At 38.0% G+C, this 19,301-nt stretch overlaps 1 protein-coding gene across 29 annotated transcripts in view; it reads left to right on the top strand.

The window, feature by feature from the left end:
• SLMAP (sarcolemma associated protein) overlaps window positions 1-19,301 on the top strand; it is a 148,203-nt gene that overhangs the window by 76,234 nt on the left and 52,668 nt on the right. For all 29 annotated transcript variants that reach the window (XM_055134425.1, XM_055134424.1, XM_055134439.1 and 26 more), the window contains exons 3-9: window positions 1,761-1,833; window positions 6,560-6,596; window positions 9,393-9,455; window positions 14,533-14,628; window positions 14,897-14,968; window positions 16,339-16,479; window positions 17,971-18,108. In XM_055134425.1, coding sequence (XP_054990400.1) covers window positions 1,761-1,833; window positions 6,560-6,596; window positions 9,393-9,455; window positions 14,533-14,628; window positions 14,897-14,968; window positions 16,339-16,479; window positions 17,971-18,108 — 620 coding nt within the window. The remainder of the gene's footprint in view (window positions 1-1,760; window positions 1,834-6,559; window positions 6,597-9,392; window positions 9,456-14,532; window positions 14,629-14,896; window positions 14,969-16,338; window positions 16,480-17,970; window positions 18,109-19,301) is intronic.

Here is a 19,301-nt window from a genome sequence, read left to right on the forward strand (position 1 = left end):
TACCGAGAGTATCCTGCCCGCACAGCCGAGCATGGCAAGCTACCCGTGGCGTATTCAGTATGCCAAAACAGTAACAGTAAGTCTCACAATGGAGACGTTACTGGTGCCCGCGCGAGCAAATCCATGAACAAAGACTGCTACAGGGCTACAGTGCTACCACACATATTCCTGGCTATATGCTCAGGAGTGACCCCTGGTGATGCTTAGGGACCATGATCTGTGGATCAGATGGGTTGGTTACATACAAGGCAAGTGCCTTATGTCCTGTACTCTCTAGCTCAGTATCATCTTTATGATTTATAAATATGATCACTTAAGTAACCCTTATGCAAATTTACAAGCCTATATTCTTAAAAATCGATTTTTACTGCAGGCCTGGGGATGTAGTGAGTAGTAGAGAACACTTTTATTGAGATACAATTTATTTACAACTCTTTCCCCCCCTTATTTACAACTCTTAATTTTACACAATGCAGTGAGCTTTGACAAGTAAATCACCACTTAATTGTTCTTGATATAGCATGTTTTTATCATTCTGTAACTTTCATTAACTAAATTAACTTGAGTCCTGGAAAACACAGTCTCTGAAGAGTAGAGAAAAAGACATCACCTTTAAACCAACAAAAATTTTCCCTATAGAGAAACACACATAAAGAGAAGCTCTGGACAGGTATTGCTTGGGGGATTGTTGTTCTTAAAATCTTCAGAAAGAAAAGAAGCAACATTAAAGAATTGTCTACAGAGCGACTAGTGTGGTTTCATTTAAAGATGTTTAATGGGGGTGGTAGGGGTGGAAAAAAGATTGGAAATAAACAAAACCATATTTTTGAATGCAGAATAGAAACCTGAGATGTGAGTTCTAGCAAACAGTTCTGATAATAGTAAAAAGTTTCACTCTTCATGAGACCTTGGTGGGTTTTTTTTTTTCTATTCTTAATATGGGAAATTGGATGGCGTATCCCAGGTTGTATTACGCAGAACTTTGTGAATAGGAATTACAGGTTGAGATAAGAAAATTACTAGTAAGACCTAAAATTTTTATTTTTTATTTTTTTGCTTTTTGGGTCACACTCAGCAATGCACAGGGGTTACTCCTGACTCTGTGCTGAGGAGTTACTCCTGGTGGTGCTCAGGGGACCATATGGGATGCTGGGAATCAAACCCGGGTCTGCTGCGTGTAAGGCAGACGCCCTACCTACTGTGCTATTGCTCCAGCCCCATAAGACCTAAAATTTTTTAAAGGAATAGTTACATCTAGGTTTTATACCAACAAGTAGGGGAGAAAAAGCATACACTCATGTAGCTGTGTTTTGTTTTGAGGCTATACTTGGGTGTGCCAGAGCTTATTCCTGGCACTGTGCTCAGGGTCTCAGGAGCTTGGAGGCCCGTTTTTGGTGCCAGAAATTGAACACAAGGCATCCACTTCCAAGGCAAGCACCCTCCATCACTACTATCTGTCTGGCTGTAGTTGTGTTTCTGTATATTCAACTGACCTTTCCTTGGCTGTTGTTAACAGCGTTAGAGGTAAGGATGCTTTTCAAAAACACTTCTGCCTGTAATTCTACCTTGTGATTGTGATCCCTTTTGGGTAGGAATGACTTTCTTTAGGGGAATGAAAATTAAATCATTAAATCATTATGTTTATTTTATTTGCCAGAATTACTGCTTTTAAAAATAAAATAGGTTTAGGTACATGAGATTATGAAGGTTTATATTTGTAAACAATTGTTTTATCCATGTTGTTTATTTGTTTCAACCAGTTACCCATGGGTGTATTGTTTCTACAATAAAACTTTTTCTACCAGATGGTATGGAAGCCCGGCTCCGATCAGAGTGAGTATAACTTACTAAGTTTTTGTATTCATTATCATTTAATAGTCTAATGATTTAATAGTTTACTGTTAAATTCTGATTTATTTCAGTGATGTTAAAAATTGATATTGTTTTAGAATATACTTCAATTTAATTGTTTCTCACATTAGTGCTTTTCTAGTCAGTCAGTAACGTACAAGGAGGAATAAGTTATATTTCTAAATCAACTTTATAATTTGTATTTGATGGTTGATTAGTTTTGTCAAAGTATTTGGGGTATGTATATTACTGGCCAATAATTAACTGGTTATTTTGGTCTGCATTTAATATACAACTTTTTAGACTACCATTGCCTCTGAAATTATTGCTAATATCAGTTTTAGAGGACCTTGAGGTTGTTTATAGTTAGTGGCCTTTTCTGGTGGAAGCTTGTGGAGGAATTTTTCAGTGTACTTAACGTCTGTGTGCATTATCTGTGTGTATGTGTGTGTGTGTGTGTGTGTGTGTGTGTGAGAGAGAGAGAGAGGGAGAAAGAGAGATAGAAAGAGAGAACGAGAGAGGGAAAGAGGAGCAGTAGAAATATCACTTCTAGGAAGTTAAAATAGAAAGGGAGAAAATCACTTGTAAAATGGAACTGTTAAAATTGTAAAAAAAAATCTTTTTTTTCTTTTGCTTTTTGGGTCACACCCACTGATGCACAGGGGTTACTCCTGGCTCTGCGCTCAGGAATTACTCCTGGCTGTGCTCAGGGGACCATATGGGGTGCTGGGAATCGAACCTGGGTCAGCCACGTGCAAGGCAAATGCCCTACCCGCTGTGCTGTTGCTCCTACCCCACAACCTGTTTTGATCTCATGATTTTTATAGATTGCCATTATGAACTGTTGGGGGAACTAAACCTTTTTAAAACTGGTTATATTTTATTTTAGAAGAAACCTTGAATATGCTGGCAATTTGTTTTTGTATCCTGCAGAACACTATTTTTCTATCTTCAGAAGCAGAGGGTGGGAATTTGAGAGAAAGAATATGTTGAGGGTAAAGTAGTGCATAGGAAAGAGAGAGGGAAAAAGAAAGGAAAAGCAGAGGCAGAGGGAAAGGGAGAGGGAAAAGGGAGGGGAAAAGCAGAGGGAAAAGCAGAGGCAGGTCTCTCGTTCTGTTCTCTAGTTGAAATTATAGTTTAGTTATTAAAACTGTTATTAACTTTGGAAAAATTTAAGCTGTGTTTATGAGTCAAGAGTTAAGGTTATAAAAATAAGACTATTAATCAACTATTGCTATGTAACTTCTTAAAGACCTTGATATTGGAGGTTGATGATGAGTTTTTTTTTCCTTTCATGGAGTTAAATAAAAAGTTTGAGTACTTTCATAAAAAATCATCTATGTTTTGAGGGTGTATCAAAGTATTTTTTGAAATGATATCCCTCACTCTACAGTGTCCTATTATTTTAATCTTTCTTATATTTATAATTTTTTTCATATGTTGTTGAGTACTGACACCACTTAAAATTTTGATGCCGATTTTATTTTATGTAATTAAGATTACTTTCTGGAGAAGATGAACTTTGAACAGGAAGAAAATCAGAATGATCTGTACTGACTGGTAGTCAGCTCAAAGCCCGATTCTACTTATTGTATGACTTGAAAATAATACCTGTTGAGCTGGATTTTATTAGGAGAATTATATAAGATTGTGTGCTTAACAAGTTGTGCATAGTGCAGGCATATAAAATTTTTAAAAGCATACAATATCAATTGTAGCTGTTATTGTAAGCCAGTATTATTTAGCAGTCAAGATGCTTTTGGATTTGTCAGAATGCTTAGTTAGAGTCTATATCTCTTTTGCGGGGATGAGGGTGGGGTGGGGGGTTGTTTTTGAAGTCATACCTGGCAATGCTCAGGGCTTACTTTTGGCTCTGTGCTTAGTGGCCCTGGAAATGCTCAAGGGACCTTATGTGATGCTGGATATCCAGGGATCAGTCAAATGCTTAATTTAAAGTACATTGTGCACATGATATTTAATACTACTAAGATTTTCAGTAGGTACTTCTAAAATGCTGATTATTTTCTTTGAATTAATTTTATTGCAAGAATAATTTTCAAATAAGAAACAGAAATTACCTATAATCTTATCCCTCTTAAGTTTCCGGTTTTACATTACACTTAGGTATAGAATTTCTGTTCTGTATTATTGCCTATGAACTTTCCCCATAACTCAGACAAAATGTGCCTATATCTAAGAGGTTTTTTTTAAATAAAATACAATCTACAGTACTTATAGAATGTTTTGTTTGGCTTTTAGACTTAAAAATTATCTATGATCCTCCCAAGCAGTCTCAGGGGGTCCAGCCTACTCCTGGGGGAATTCTTGATCAACCAGATCTCGAATTTCAATGCTAAGGCCAGAGAATATGGTGGTGCTTGAGCCCTGTGGTATTGGGGCCACCAAAGTAGTGCCCAGGGTCCACCGGGGCTACACTTAAAGTGTTTGGGAGCCTCCAGGACTACACTCACTGGCAATGCTCAGGGAACCTTGTGGTGTCAGGGATGGAAGTGGGACATGTGCATTAATCACCTGTCTGTCCAGATTATATGTTTTATTGGGATCACACCTGATGTTGCTAGAAATCGAAGTCTGGGTTCCCATAGGTGTACCAATCCTTTGAGCCATCTCTCTGATCCTAGACTTTTGTTTGTTAACCATGTTTTTATTAGAATAAAATTTTTGTACTTGGGTCACTAGGAAAGCTCTGTGTTGTGTGTGTGTGTGTGTGTGTGTGTGTGTGTGTGTGTGTGTGTACAATGCTAGCATTGGAAAATTTTTATTTCTTTTTGCTTAATTTTATATATTTCTTTATGTATTACTAGTATAGATAAGAAAAGTTAACATTCAAAATACCTATTTCATTTTTTATGAAGAAAAGGGATCAGAGCCTAAGATTTTACATAGTTTTTTGGTTTTGGAGGGGATAGCCTGGGGCCTTGCCCAACTGTGTTTGGGGGTTTTTCCCAGCAGTACTCATATCATCAGCATATGTAGCAACTGGGTTCACTTGCATCCATAACATGTATTCTGTGTGTGTGTGTGTATATATATGAACAGAGCACCTCTGGATACTTATATGCGTGTATATACATGCATGTACATATATACAAAGGGTACACATCAGCACTCTGAGCCATCTCACTGACCCTATGCATAATTTTTAAGCTTGCATCAGACATCAGCTTTGTTGGGCCCTTGTGTTATGTTTTGGGGATCTGTATATGAATTGGTCACAGTGCCTGAAGACACAGACCTGAAACTGGGGAAGGGTTACATGGTTGCAGTGATAATCCGTACGGGATCCCACGGTGGTCAGAGGGAGGTAGATGCTGGTATTTAATATCCCGTTTTATTTTGCAGTTCAGTGTTCTTGTGGCTAAGTTAATTGACACAGTTCTTAGGATGTTTGTATTTACTGTTTTAGGATAGGGATCAGATTTATCTTTTTTCTTTATTTTTTTAAAATCCTGCAGGATCAGTTTCTCAGCACTTTAAATGTGATTAATCAGTTAAATCTCTGAGACTCAGTCAACCATTAAATTGATTATCACCAGAGTAGCCTCTTGGATTATCTCTCTGGCCCAAATTTAAGTGCTTATTTTCAACTTAAATTTTTGTTGTTGTGGGAGCCAAATGTGGTGATGCTGGTGTTTGTAGGGTTGCAGATTTGATCCTCAGGATTCACACATGAGTCATGTCCTCTCTCACTTGATCCTCATTCCAGGGTCTTCGGGTTTAGTTTTCAAGTGACATGCTAAATGTACTTTTATATCTGCATCAAGGGTTTATTTCTTAGTGTGAGGTAAACTGGGTAAAGAAGATTGTAACCTGCTATTTAGATTAGTTGAAGTTCTCCACTGGAATAAACTGCCAAATTACAGATTTTCAGGAGAAATTTGCTTTTAAGTTAGTCTATGTAGAAATATTTTAAAGAACTTAATTCAGGGGCTGAGAGGATAGTGCAGTGAGCTGGAACACATGCTTTACCTGCAGGAGCCTGCCTTGTGACCCTAAAACCAAAATAAATAAATAAATAAATAAAATATTTAATTTGCACATTTATGAAATGTGCAAATTTGTCATTTAAGAAATACCTCCTGGGGCTGGAGTGATAGCACAGCGGGTAGGGCGTTTGCCTTGCACGCGGCCAACCCGGGTTCGAATCCCAGCATCCCATATGGTCCCCTGAGCACCGCCAGGGGTAATTCCTGAGTGCAGAGCCAGGAGTAACCCCTGTGCATCGCCAGGTGTGACCCAAAAAGCAAAAAAAAAAAAAAAAAAAAAAAATACCTCCTTTTAAATTTTTTGGCCACATTACTCAGAAGCTGCTTTGTGCTCAGGATTTGTTCCCAGCAGTGCTGGGGGCCCATGTGTTCTTTAGGATAAAACCACATGAAAAGCATACACTTTGCTGAGTTACCTTGCTGGTCCTGTTTCTTTTCTTTATACAAATTTTTTAATAACAAAGTAACATAAGATAGCCCTCATTAAGCAGTGTATGCTCAAAAGGTTCTTAATGTATTCTGGATTTGTATTTATTTAGAGCTTTATACTATGTTTATTAAGGGTTGAAAAATAATTCACTTTCCCATAACTATGTTAAGACAAGTCTTTAACTTTGGGGTTTAAACTATTCTGGTATTGTCATATTTTGTTTCCGCTGCTGTCAGGAAATTAGATAAAATTTCTAAATTTTGCTTTTCAGTGTCATCCATGCTCCATTACCAAGTCCTGTTGACAAAGTAAGTTTGCTAATGATTCTTGTTTCCCAAACAAATTCTACTATATCAGTTTGGAAAATACTTTTGTTTGTTTTTAATATGCCTTACCTAAAAATGTTTCTCTTTTATAATGATATGAAATGTATTTTAATGGTTTGTGTGTGTATGTGTGAGTGTATATACTGAGAGAGAGAGAGAGAGAGAGAGAGAGAGAGAGAGAGAGAGAGAGAAACATATAACTAGTTACTGTAGTCATCTGATCTATATCCATATAAGTTAGGATAGATGTTTCTTAGAAGAAAGCTTTTGTTAAGGGGAAGGAACAAACTGAACAGACTTAATATTAATTCACTGGAAGAGAGTATAAAAGATACAGCCTATTGTATTTATCCCTAGAAGTATTCTTCCCTAGGTGGTGGATAGATGGCTATATTGGGTTTGTAAAGCAGTATGTGTCTCTACAATGAATAATAAAGCTATTATTAAAAATATATAAAAAAAAGCTTTTGTTATCTCAATTAAATTGTTGACTGTGGAGTGTGAGTTTTGTCACTGGCAAGAGGTAAGAAATTTCAGTTACAGCTTTTTATTTTGTAGTACATTCCTGTCTACAAATATTGTCTTCACCCCAAATAGTCATTCAGTATCTGTACATGGAAATAGCATAGATATATGGGTTTATAGAAATTGCTCAGGGGTTTTTTTTTGTTTTTGTTTTTGTTTTGCGTTTTGAGTCACACCCGGTGATGCACAGGAGTTACTCCTGGCTCTGCACTCAGTGCTCAGGGCTCTGCATTCAGGAATTACCCCTGGTGGTGCTCAGGGGACCATATGGGATGCTGGGAATCAAACCTGGGTCAGCAGCATGCAAGGCAAATGCCCTACCTGCTGTGCTATTGTTCCAGCCCAGGGGTTTATTTTTCATCTGTAGCACTGTTGTCCCATTGTTCATAGATTTGTTCAAGCGGGCACCAGTAACGTCTCCATTGTGAGACTTGTTATTACTGTTTTTGGCACATAGAATATGCTATGGGTAGCTTGCCAGGCTCTCCCATACGAGCGGGATACTCTCGGTAGCTTGCTGGACTTTCTGAGAGGGATGGAGGAATTGAACCCGGATCAGCCGGTGGAAGGCAAACACCCTACTTGCTATAGTTTCAATAATTTTATAGTGTATTTTTTCATTCAGAAATAATGATGTATTAAACTAGAGGTATTATAGCTAAACAATAAAAATGTTTTTGGCAGTAATAGAGATTTTGAGTTTCCTTTTTGTAGTAAAATACTGGGGAAAATATTTGATATTTTTCCCTACCATCTGGATGAAGAATGAAAATCAGCTTGAATGGTTTTCTGTTAGATTTCTCTTTTAGAAGTAAAAGTGGTTGATCATCAACTTCAGCAGTGCTGGGGATTATTTAGAAGTAAATACATCTTTAATTTACATAGTATTTAACATATTTAATAAATATATTAAGTATGTATAAAATATCACTTTCTGATTGAGGAAGAACTCTTGTTTGTTTTGTTCTTAAACCTCCCCGTCGGGCTCAGGGGCTACTTATGATTCTGTGTTCAGGGTCTCTCTGCTCGGGCTTGCTCCCGGCAGTGCAGAGGTGGAGAGGGAAGCCTTGTGAGGCTGGCTTCAAACCTGGATCTCCTGCTTTCAACGCATGCATTCAGTCCATGGGGTTCTAGCTTTGACTCCAGACTTCTAAATAAATGGCCATTTTTATGGCTTCTAGTAAGGAATGGTCCTGTTAACATCATAAATTAATGTTGGAAGCTTGAGGAGTGCTGAGCCTGAGCCAGGGTTACAGCAGCCGATTAATGCCCCTTTACTTGCTCCTCATTGACCCTTCCACCCCTTCCTTTTTCTCATCACTCCTCTTTCCCCCTTCTCCTTCTTTTATATTGCTTTGGTTTTTGAGTTCTGGGCATTTTTGACTGATGTGCAGTTTTGTTTTGTTTGGGGGCCAGAACTTGTGACCAGGGACTACTCCTGGCTCTTTGTTTGGGGTCACTCTGGTGGTGGCCTGAGAACTGTATGGTGCTGGACAGACACAAGTACAGTTTTCCCACAGGTGCTCCTCCTGTTGAGCCTTTCCTCTAACTGATTTGTAACATTTAAACACTTTTTATTTCCTGTCTTTTTCTTCCTATTTTTGATTCTCTAAACTTACCTATAATTTGAGGTTGAGGAGGAGAAACAATTTTTATTGAATCTGGCACTGGACTTAGTAAACCATGTCTACCCTCTCTCCTGTGTTCTTAAGCTGGAAGAGCAGGCCTGACTGGTCTGGCAGTGTGATGCTGGGGGCCACCAGGATCATGCCATGTGGTAGCCAGGTGGTCCTAGAGATTCAGATACCTTGCACGTGCTCAGCATGACTGCTTAGGCTACTATCTCTTGCCCTTACTTAAAAAAAAAATAGGGGTCAACTGGTTCCTGGCAGTGGTCAAGTGTGAGATAAAGTGCTATGGATTGAGTTCAGAACCTCACATGTAGTAGGTATATATTTCTCTACTTGAGCTATCTCACTGATCTATACCTGTTTTTAAATTTGAAACTGGTGAGCATAACATGTATAAATTCTAGCTAGAATGTATAAATTCTGGCTAGAAATATTTGGAAAATTAAAGGAGCTGGTTTAGTTGAAAAATAATTTTATTTTGCATATTGAAATTGGTATTTCAGGGACTTGATTTGGTCTCAATATTTATGTGCACATATACCTAGGACCTCATGTATGAATTTTACCACAGTCCTTACAATAAATATTTTATGTATCTGTTAACTCTGTAATTTGTTTCTAGGTTGCTGCTAACACTCCAAGTATGTACTCTCAGGAACTATTCCAGCTTTCTCAGTATCTACAGGTAAAACTAAAATTTGAGAATTTTTAATATTTTAAAACAAAGTTAGAACATTGAAAGCATGAGATCAAGACTATAACAACCAAACTTACAAATATGCCTGTTAGGGAGGCATTAAATATGTGTGGATTGAGTGCTCTGTTGCATTTGTAAAATGTGGTTGGAATGTTTTAAATTGAGAGAGTTCATTATTTAAGAAATCAGTGACTCTAAATTGATATTGCTAAATTATTAACTGACAAATAATATTAGAGTATTTTCATTTCCTTCGCTGGTTGTAAATTTTCAAAAAATATTCCTTGTCAGTATGGATTTTTAACTAAATAGTTGTGTTCTTTCCAGGTTTTTGAAAAAAATTAATTTAGATTTGATTTTGCTAGGTCACAAATATAGGCTAAATAAATATTGTTTGATAAAAATATAAAATAAGGAGCTGGAGAGATAGTACATTGGCACTTACCTTAAGCCTGTTCAGGTTTGTTCCCCAGCATCTCATTTGGTCTTCTGAGTACTACCAGGAGTAAATCCTAAGTGCAGAGACAGGATTAACCCCTGAGTATCTCAGGGTGTGGCTCAAAACAAAACAAACACATACAGAAGTATTTTCAAAGTAAAAGGGATTAAACGTAGGTCTCATGAAGAATTATTTAATAAAAGTATAGAAGTCTATAGTTAAGATAGATTCTTTTCAAGAAGGCTTTCTTTGCAAGAAGGCTTTTTTCGACAATGAGGTAGTTTTAAAATAGTTTACTATCTATATATGCTGTTTAAAATTAAATCTGGAAAGATTTTAGTTCTTTAATACACTGTTACAGGTAAGTACCTTGTACTTAATATATGCCAGGCTTAGGCTGGAGAATTAGTATAACTAGTAAATAGCTTGCCTTGCACTTGGCCAACCTGGGTTCAATTCCCATCACCACGTATGGTCCCCTGAGCATTGCCAGGAGTGACTCCTGAGCACAGAGCCAGGAGTAAGATCTCAGCACAACTGAGCATGCATATATAAATGTATATGTATGTATACACACGCGTACATATATATGTATATACATATACACATACATACACTATCACTATCACTATCATCCCATTGTAAATTTGCTCAGCAGGCCCCGTAATGTCTCCATTTATCCTATCTGAGATTTTAGCAGCCTGTCTTTACTCATCCTTCCCAACGGTGCCGCATTAGAGGCTCTTTCAGGGTCAGGAGAATGAGACCCATCATTGTTACTGTATTTAGCATATAAATATGCTCTGGGGAGATTGCCAGGCTCTCCCATGCAAGCAGGAAGCTCTTGGTAGCTTGCCAGGTTTTCTGAAAGGAAAAACTGGGTTATAAAATGTCCTGCGGCCACAAAGCTTCCAGGAGCTTGGTTTTATAGTCTCTGGATGTTGGCCATTGATGGAATTACATGGTGCCGGGGGCAGTTTCTGGGTGTGACTGCCTAGCTACTGGGAAATGGGGGATCTGGGCAAAAGAGGCCCAGTCCCTATCTGAGCAGGCTTGAAGATCTCAGACCCGGGTCCCACACACCTGGGTTCCCCTGCCGGTTCCATTATGCATGAGACTCGTCCAAGCATGTGGAGAGTGGCCTTGAGTATGGCTGTGACTGGGTTCTGGAGGTCTTCAGCTGCCGAGGCTCTGCAGGGGAAGGAGACTCAACCCACCCCTCCAAGGGGCCCCGGTGAAGACAGCCAGGCGGTGAAGACAGCCAGGCGCAGGGGCAAGAGACATAAACACACACACACACACTCTCACTCTCTCTCACACACACACACACACACACACACACACACACACAGAGTATACCTAGTCTAACTCTAGTTTTACCTCTATTGATTTATTTAATCCTCACACCAGCAAAGCATGTGCTCCATCCCTCAGAGCTATCTTCCTAATCTGATCTCTTTTATTTTCAGTATGTGGGGAGATCTATGAATTTAATTGAATCAAAATGCTATTCCCACATGAAAAATAAGGGACTTGTTTATATAGGTCTTATGATTTCCCAAAATTCTATATACTGTTTTTGGGGTATTTTCTATTTTTGGTGTCCCCCCCCCACCAGCCACACACACACACTTCATTTAAACACCGTGGTTTACAAAATCGTTCATGATGATTTGTTACAGGCATTGAATATTCCAAGACCAGTGCCACAACCACTGTTACCTTCCCTCCACTATTGCCTCCATTTTCTCAACCACACCTTAAGCCTGCCCCCATTGCAGGCCCACAGGAATTTATTTTATATTGCTTGTTACCACTAAATGGATAATGGAATGTTCGAAATAAAATAAAATTTGTGGAAATTGCATCTCACCATGGGTACACTAATCCCTTGTCTGAAGGTTTATTAAGCTATTGTTGCTAGTTGAGCTGTCTGTGTTAATGTTTTTGTTAATCAACTTAGTTGGCTTCTGGATATCATTTTCATCCAATCTGTGTGCTCCTCCGGGGTGTTATCATTGTAGGGTTTGAAGATGTCGTGTAGTGGCCGCTCCAGATTATCCAGAATGTGTAATTGGGTAGTTCAGCCAGAGGCATGGCGGCAGCTGTTGGTGTGTGAGCGCAGCTGCCAGGGACTTAGTAGGGTGGGAACTTGGCCTTGCTCCGTCCCAAGGTCACCCACACCCGGCCAGTCTCAGTTGGGACCGGGTATCCAAGAAATGTTTGTGGCTGGTAGATCTCTTTCGAGATTTAACTCTGAGTCTCTGGAGCAGGGCTGGTAGGTAGATGAGCTAGTTTATGTGGTGGTGGACTGGGATATGGCTGTGGCCCTTGTTTGATTTTTGAGTCTCATCTGGTAGTGCTTGGGGACTAAGTCTGCTCTGCATGCATTCAAGACTCTCCTCTCCTGGTGATGCCATTGGGTGGGCCATTCTATGCTGGGATTTGTGTGCTAGTGTTTTGGACTTTTTCTGTAAATGTCACTGTCACTGTCATCCATTGTTCACCGATTTGCTTCAGCGGGCACCAGTAACATTTCCTTGTGAGACTTGTTACTGTTTTTGGCATATTGAATACGCCATGGCTTACCAGGCTCTGCTGTGCAGGTGGTATACTCTCAGTAGCTTGCCTGGCTTTCCGAGAGGGGCAGAGGAATCAAACCCAGGTTGGCCGTGTGCAAGGCAAATGCCCTACCTGCTGTGCTATCAATTTCTGTAAATACAATAGTGTAATTAAAATACCATTGTTGCTAGTCATACAGATCATCAATATAATGCCCCACCTCCTTTCCCCCTCCTAGTACTTTTTCCAACTGAACTTTGTCAGTTCTTTGAACTTTAATAGGCACAATCTTTAACTAGTTTTTTCTCTTTTAGAGAAAATACTGTATACATTTTTTAGTTTATAATGTAAATTGTAAAGCATTTAAATAAAAGTTGGAATGGATGCATTTCTTACCATAAAAATTAAAGATCATTCCTGGATTAGATTTCTGTTAGAATGTGGTTCATGGAATTAAGAAACTCTAAACCAAATTGAGTTTTAAAAAGGAACATGTGTGAAATTACACCATCTAGTGGAAGTGAGCAGTTTTGTTTTGGTGGTTTTATTTTTACATAAAACATGCTCCTAGATCCTGTTTTCCCTGAGTAACACTAATTATAAACAACTTTGTAAAGATTTATCAGTGTCTCAATTACAAAATCTTTTGAAACCGAAACAAACAAAAAAAATTCTACTGCGTTAGTGTTATTTCCTGGATATTAGAAATAGATAGTCTAGAAACTTGAACTTGGTGAGTAAATTTTCTTAAATTTCACCTGAGCTTAATGTGAATTCAGAGGCATATAACTTTTTAAGAAAATTTTTAATTATTTTTTTATTAGTGAATCACCGTGAGGGTACAGATACAGATTTACATATTTTCGTGCTTGTGTTTCAGTCATACACTGCTTCAGAACCCATCCCCCCTCAGTGCCCGTTCTCCTCCACTGATGACTCCAGCATCCCTCCCACCCTCATCCCATCCCCCCACCCCACCCCACCTCTGTGGCAGGGCATTCCCTTTTGTTCTCCCTCTCCTTTTGGGTGTTGTGGTTTGTAATGGAGGTATTGGGTGGCCATTGTGTTCAATCGATAGTCTGCTTTCAGCAAGAGGCATGTAACTTTTTATTAGGTTTCTTAGTCTTTTCTTTCTAGAGTTACTAAAAAACTAACTAGACCTATTTCTCCTAATAATTATTAATGATATGGAGAATGGTGCTACACAATTTAAACCTCAACTACTATGTTTGAAGCATTATACTCTGTTGAAATTGTTTAGAAGTATTATTACTGATAGTGTTCTACCTTGGATAATGACAGGAATAAAAGTGAAAGTTCAAGGTGCATAAAAAAACATCTGAATGCCATAAGAATATTTTCACCTTAATTTCCAGTGAAGGAAGTACATTAATGTTTAACAAGTTACTTAGCGATAAGGATTTGCTTGCCTAGCTCTTGATTTATAAAAGTATTCCTTTGGAGTAGAATAGATGTATAACTTGTTGATTGCTTAATTACATTGTACCCATATTTGATGGTCTCTTATTTTTGCTTTAATTGCTACTAAGTTGTATATAGTCACAGAGATAATCAAAATACCTATACATTTATATATGTTACTTTATTTTAATTTTTAAAATTTGAGGTGGTTTTTGTTTTGGTTTGGTTTTTGTTTGGGGGCCACATTTGTGTACTCCTGGCTCTGCACTCACCTTCTGAAATATGCACTGTTTTATTTGTTTTTAAAGGAAAGTGAAAGTAGGAGTAGGGTTCAAATATTTGTTGGGAGTCTTATACTCTTAGTCTTTAAAAAAAAAACAACTCCTACGTACTGTGAAAAAGAAAATAAAAACAAATAGTTTGCTTTTTGTTACAGGGGAAGTTGCACCCCCAACAGCAGGGCTAACAGCTCAACAAATGAGATGAAAATGATGTGACCTCCATATAGTCTACAGCTTTGACTTAATCAAATTTTCTATAAAGAAATATAATATGAAAGTTTTCTAGCATGTGCTAAAAAGTGATTTTGCTTTTCAAAGGAATCATATTAAGTTTATTATACTCTCTTTCATGACATATTAGGAGGCCTTACACCGGGAACAAATGTTGGAACAAAAGTTAGCCACTCTTCAGCGGCTACTCGCCATCACCCAAGAGGCTTCAGATACCAGTTGGCAGGTATTCCAGTTGTCTTTTATTCAAGAATCATTAAAGGATAAGTTAATGTTCTTTAGATATTAGATAAGTTAAAAACTAAAACTTTTTTTTTAACTAAAACTTTATAGCAGCTATTTCCCAAGGAATAAATACTGAAAACTGGGTGTTTTAAAGTGAATTTGTTTGGTTTTATAATTTTATACATCTTATTTTGGTAGTAGAAATCTTTTTAACCTTTTATGTTTTAATTACTGCAGGACTTTATTTATATTTAATTTTTCTTTAACAGGCTTTAATAGATGAAGATAGACTCTTATCACGGTTAGAAGTTATGGGAAACCAATTACAGGCATGTTCCAAAGTAGGTATTAATCTGTAGTACATAAAAATGCATGGGATTTCTTTGACTAGCTTTGAGTGTATGCTGTAAGATGTATGTATTTTCACCATAGTACTGTAGCATTGTCGTCCCTTGATTTGCTCGAGTGGGCACCAGTAACATCTCCATTGTGAAACTTGTTGTTACTGTTTTTGGCATATTGAATATACCACAGGGAGCTTGCCAGACTGCCGTGCGGGCAGGATACTCTCGATAGCTTGCCGGGCTCTCCGAGAGGGACAGAGGAATCGAACCCGGGTCAGCTGCATGCAAGACAAACACCCTACCCGCTGTGCTATTGCGCCCTGTATAACTCTTTTCCTTCATTTTATCACTTGGTATTGTTGGGCATTATTTGTCCTCTGTAATTTTTCTTTACCTGGATTATTATTTTTGAACATTCTTCCTTTTCCTCTTCCCAACTATAAATTGGTAGTTTGATCTAGAGAATCAATCAGAATTAAATTCCACTTTATTTTTTCAGGACTTCATGTACACTTTCTACTGGAAGACACCATAATGTATTTGAGGGTTGGGGAAGATGGGGAGATTAGTAATTGTGATGATTCTTGCCTAGATCCATTATTAGGAATTGAAAAACAATGATAATTGTAATTCTTCATATACTGACTGAATTACTTCTATAAAGAAAACAATTTTTACAAGACTTTTGCTTAGGAAAAGTAAGCCATATGATTTTCTTCCTTTTTATAAATTTGAAAGTAAAGAATTAGTTTAACTTCATCTTACCCACCAAGAATTTGGTATACCCACCCCCCCACCCCCGTTTTAGATCAAAATACATTCCATTTATTTTTCCTATTATCAAATTATCCATCTCTGGACCAGAGAAACTTCTTCAGGTCAAAGGCTGAGTTCTTTCACTAGAACCCTAACAGACTTTGATAGCCCCTGTTCATATCACACAAAATGTTTCAGAAAATTGTACTTTTTTGTCTCAAAACTGAAGCTAGCATTTTCTCCATACTGCTCTAACTCCTTTTGTTTTTACCACTGATTTAAAATACTTGGACCTCTTAAGGTAAGAGATTATTTTTGCCCATAAGTTTAAGTATTATCATGTGCAAAGAATATAACAAAAAATAAAAGTAATTTGTTCATATAATTAAAAGAAATTTTTATTTCCTTAGGCTTTTTCTTCGTTGAAAGTATAAATTGGTGTGTCTGTGAAGGTGTAATTTATTAATGCAGCTTTTAACTGCAAGGGCTCACATCATTTGGTTTTAGAGGTACCTTAGTATGGGATCCAAAAAGCACTATAATTGTTTCAAATGGTAAAAGAAACCTTACTTATAATTATTTATAACTATATAAATATCTTTTCCTCCTAGAATCAAACAGAAGATAGTTTACGGAAAGAACTAATAGCATTACAGGAGGACAAACACAACTATGAAACGACAGCCAAAGAGTCCCTGAGGCGGGTTCTTCAGGAGAAAATTGAAGTGGTTAGAAAACTTTCAGAAGTTGAGGTATTTCAGTTTAATAAATAATAAACAGGATATACATTTTAGCCTAAAATGGCTTATACTTCAGAACATTTTATATTTGTGTTTTATTAAATAGCCAGGGCATATTTTTAGTCTTACCAGATGGGAAGTAGTAGTATGCTCGTTAACTGTTGGGATTTGTCAACATAATTGTTTGAGTTCTTTCTGATGCTTGTGATTCCTTGGAAGTAGTTTAAGAAATGAAAGCCTAGCCAGGGAATCTTACTACTTGCATTGTTTAAGACTTAGCTTCCACCCATGGACTATGATATATGCCAGGGAATGATCACCTTGCTTTTCTTCTGGTTAAGAATAGTCAGTCTAAGGATAGATACTTCCACCACATTTTCTTGCTTTTGCCACCCTTGAGAGAGGAAAAAGCATGTTGCCACAAAACTGTCATGACTGTCACTGTCATCACTGTCATCCCGTTGCTCATCGATTTGCTCGAGCGGGCACCAGTAACATCTCCATTGTGAGACTTGTTACTGTTTTTGGCATATTGAATATACCATAGGTAGTTTGCCAGGCTCTCTGAGAGGGGTGGAGGAATCGAACCTGGGTTGGCCGTGTGCAAGATGAATGCCCTACCCACTGTGCTCTTGCTCCAGCCACAAAACAAAACAAATATTTTCAGGGCTGAAAGTCTTTACTTGGTGATCTTTTGAAAAGACTTTTTTTGTTTTTTAACCTCTCAAGCAAAATGCTTGGGAGGGTTCCCAGGGCCAGGACTTTGTGTGTGTGTGTGTGTGTGTGTGTGTGTGTGTGTGTGTGTGTGTGTGTGTGTGTGTGTGTGTGTGTGTGTGTGTGTGTGTGTGTGTGTGTGTGTGTGTGTGTGTGTGTGTACTCTATGTGTGTGTACTCTGTGTGTGTGTACTCTGTGTGTGTGTGTGTTGTGAGGATTAAGGGGGGCAGTGACTCATCTGGGAGTGCTCAAGGACTACTCCTGGCGAGTTGCTTGGTATTATTGCTTCTGAAAGTGCACAGGGGGCTGTGTGGTATTAGGGATAAAACCTGGGCCTCCCACACATGTACTGTCTTTGAATTACCTTTCTAAGCCCTAACTAATCTTTTATCCCTGCTGCTTTTTTTTTTTTTTTTGATGGGGGTGGGAGGGAGAAGGGGAGGTGAGAAACACCCTACAAGGGATTACTTGTTGCCCTGCACTGAGGGATAACTCAGGAACCTGGGTCAGCTATGTGCAAGGCAAGCACTCTACTCACTATACTATCGCTTCAGTCACTCCCGTCCCTTTTTTTTTTTTAATTGTAAAATGCTTAATTGTACTTTCTATTTTAGCACATACCTGGGGCAAATTGCAGTTCTTATGTTACTTAACTATTTAACTAAGTTTTACATAAAATCCAGGCAGATGTTAATTCAGAATGAATGACTATAGTGTTACACTTTTTATAAATTGAATTTAGAATGTATATGTATTCTAACTCACTTGCCTATAAATTTGAATTGCAGCGAAGCCTGAGTAATACTGAAGATGAATGTACCCACCTGAAAGAAATGAATGAACGGACACAGGAAGAATTAAGAGAACTAGCCAATAAATATAATGGAGCAGTTAATGAGATCAAAGATTTATCTGATAAATTAAAGGTATAAATTTTCTTAAGTTAGAAGTTTGTGAATTGTTCTTAGCACACTGTATAACTTAAGAAGTTAGGAATTGCTGAAGAGTTGATGTTATAAATTTTGGTAATCATTGAAATGTGTAGTGAAAATAGGTACATGTATTCTATTTGGCTCAGACCTCGTAGCCATAGAAAGTTGAAAATCTTGGTGTATTTTACCTGGTGGAAGTAGTACTTTACAGAGTCATCTTATAATATCACAGAAAGTAGATGAGAATTAGAAAAATCCAAGACATTTTGGATTTTTAAAAATTTGATTATGTTTAACGTTAGCAGCCACTGAAGCCTCATCCACATAGAATAATCCCAGAGGGATCTTGGAGTGATTTATGCAAACTGTAGTCTCCTACTGACACCATTTCAGTTTTCACTCCCTGTAGGATAAGGACAGACTTGAGCATAGTCAAGTTATTCTTCCTTCAAAATGTTATAGCTTAGAGAACCAGTGGTGAGGTACAGTGGCAGAGTGCATGCTCACAAGTGTGAGGCTCTAGCTTTGATCCCTGACACTAAAATAACTTGACCACTTCTTATTATAAAATTTTGAAGTTGAGTTATGAAGATTGATTTTTACATAATTCAAACCATGAGTTGAGGAGCGAAAAGATTCATGTTAGAGCTAAGAATGGAACGTATTTCCATGTGTCGATTAAATTACAAAAAATCTTTTCTCTAAATTTATTCATTTTTCTCCCTCCCTCCCTCCCTCCCTCCCCCTTTCCTATGTTCATGCTGTATAATGAAGGTCCAGCGTTGGACACTGCTTGGTTGTGGTGCTTTTATATTTAGTTGTGGTACTGGCAGTGGTCACATTTCAAGTTACAGGGCTCACACACTCAGCCTTGGTACTTGCTGGGCATCGCACACTTTCAGTTACAGTGATTGCATATGTTTTTAGGAGTCATGTTATTTAATTGTGCTTATACACATTCTGGTTGTAATGTTTGCCAGGGGTTGCCTATGTACTCATTGGGAGTTCACACTCCTGGCTACAATGCTTTGCACATCTCTTTAGTTGTAGTGCTTTCAGTAGGGGCTGGGGGTCAGGGGCACATACTTGTGTACTCTCATTCACCTGGTTGCAGTGCAATTGAAAGTTGCTTGCAGTATTGGGGATCTTAGGCAGTGCTCCCAGCCAGCACTGTGCTCCGTGCATGT

Source organism: Sorex araneus, chromosome 4 (genome assembly GCF_027595985.1).
Source record: "Sorex araneus isolate mSorAra2 chromosome 4, mSorAra2.pri, whole genome shotgun sequence".
In the NCBI taxonomy this organism is placed as follows: Eukaryota; Metazoa; Chordata; class Mammalia; order Eulipotyphla; family Soricidae; genus Sorex; species Sorex araneus.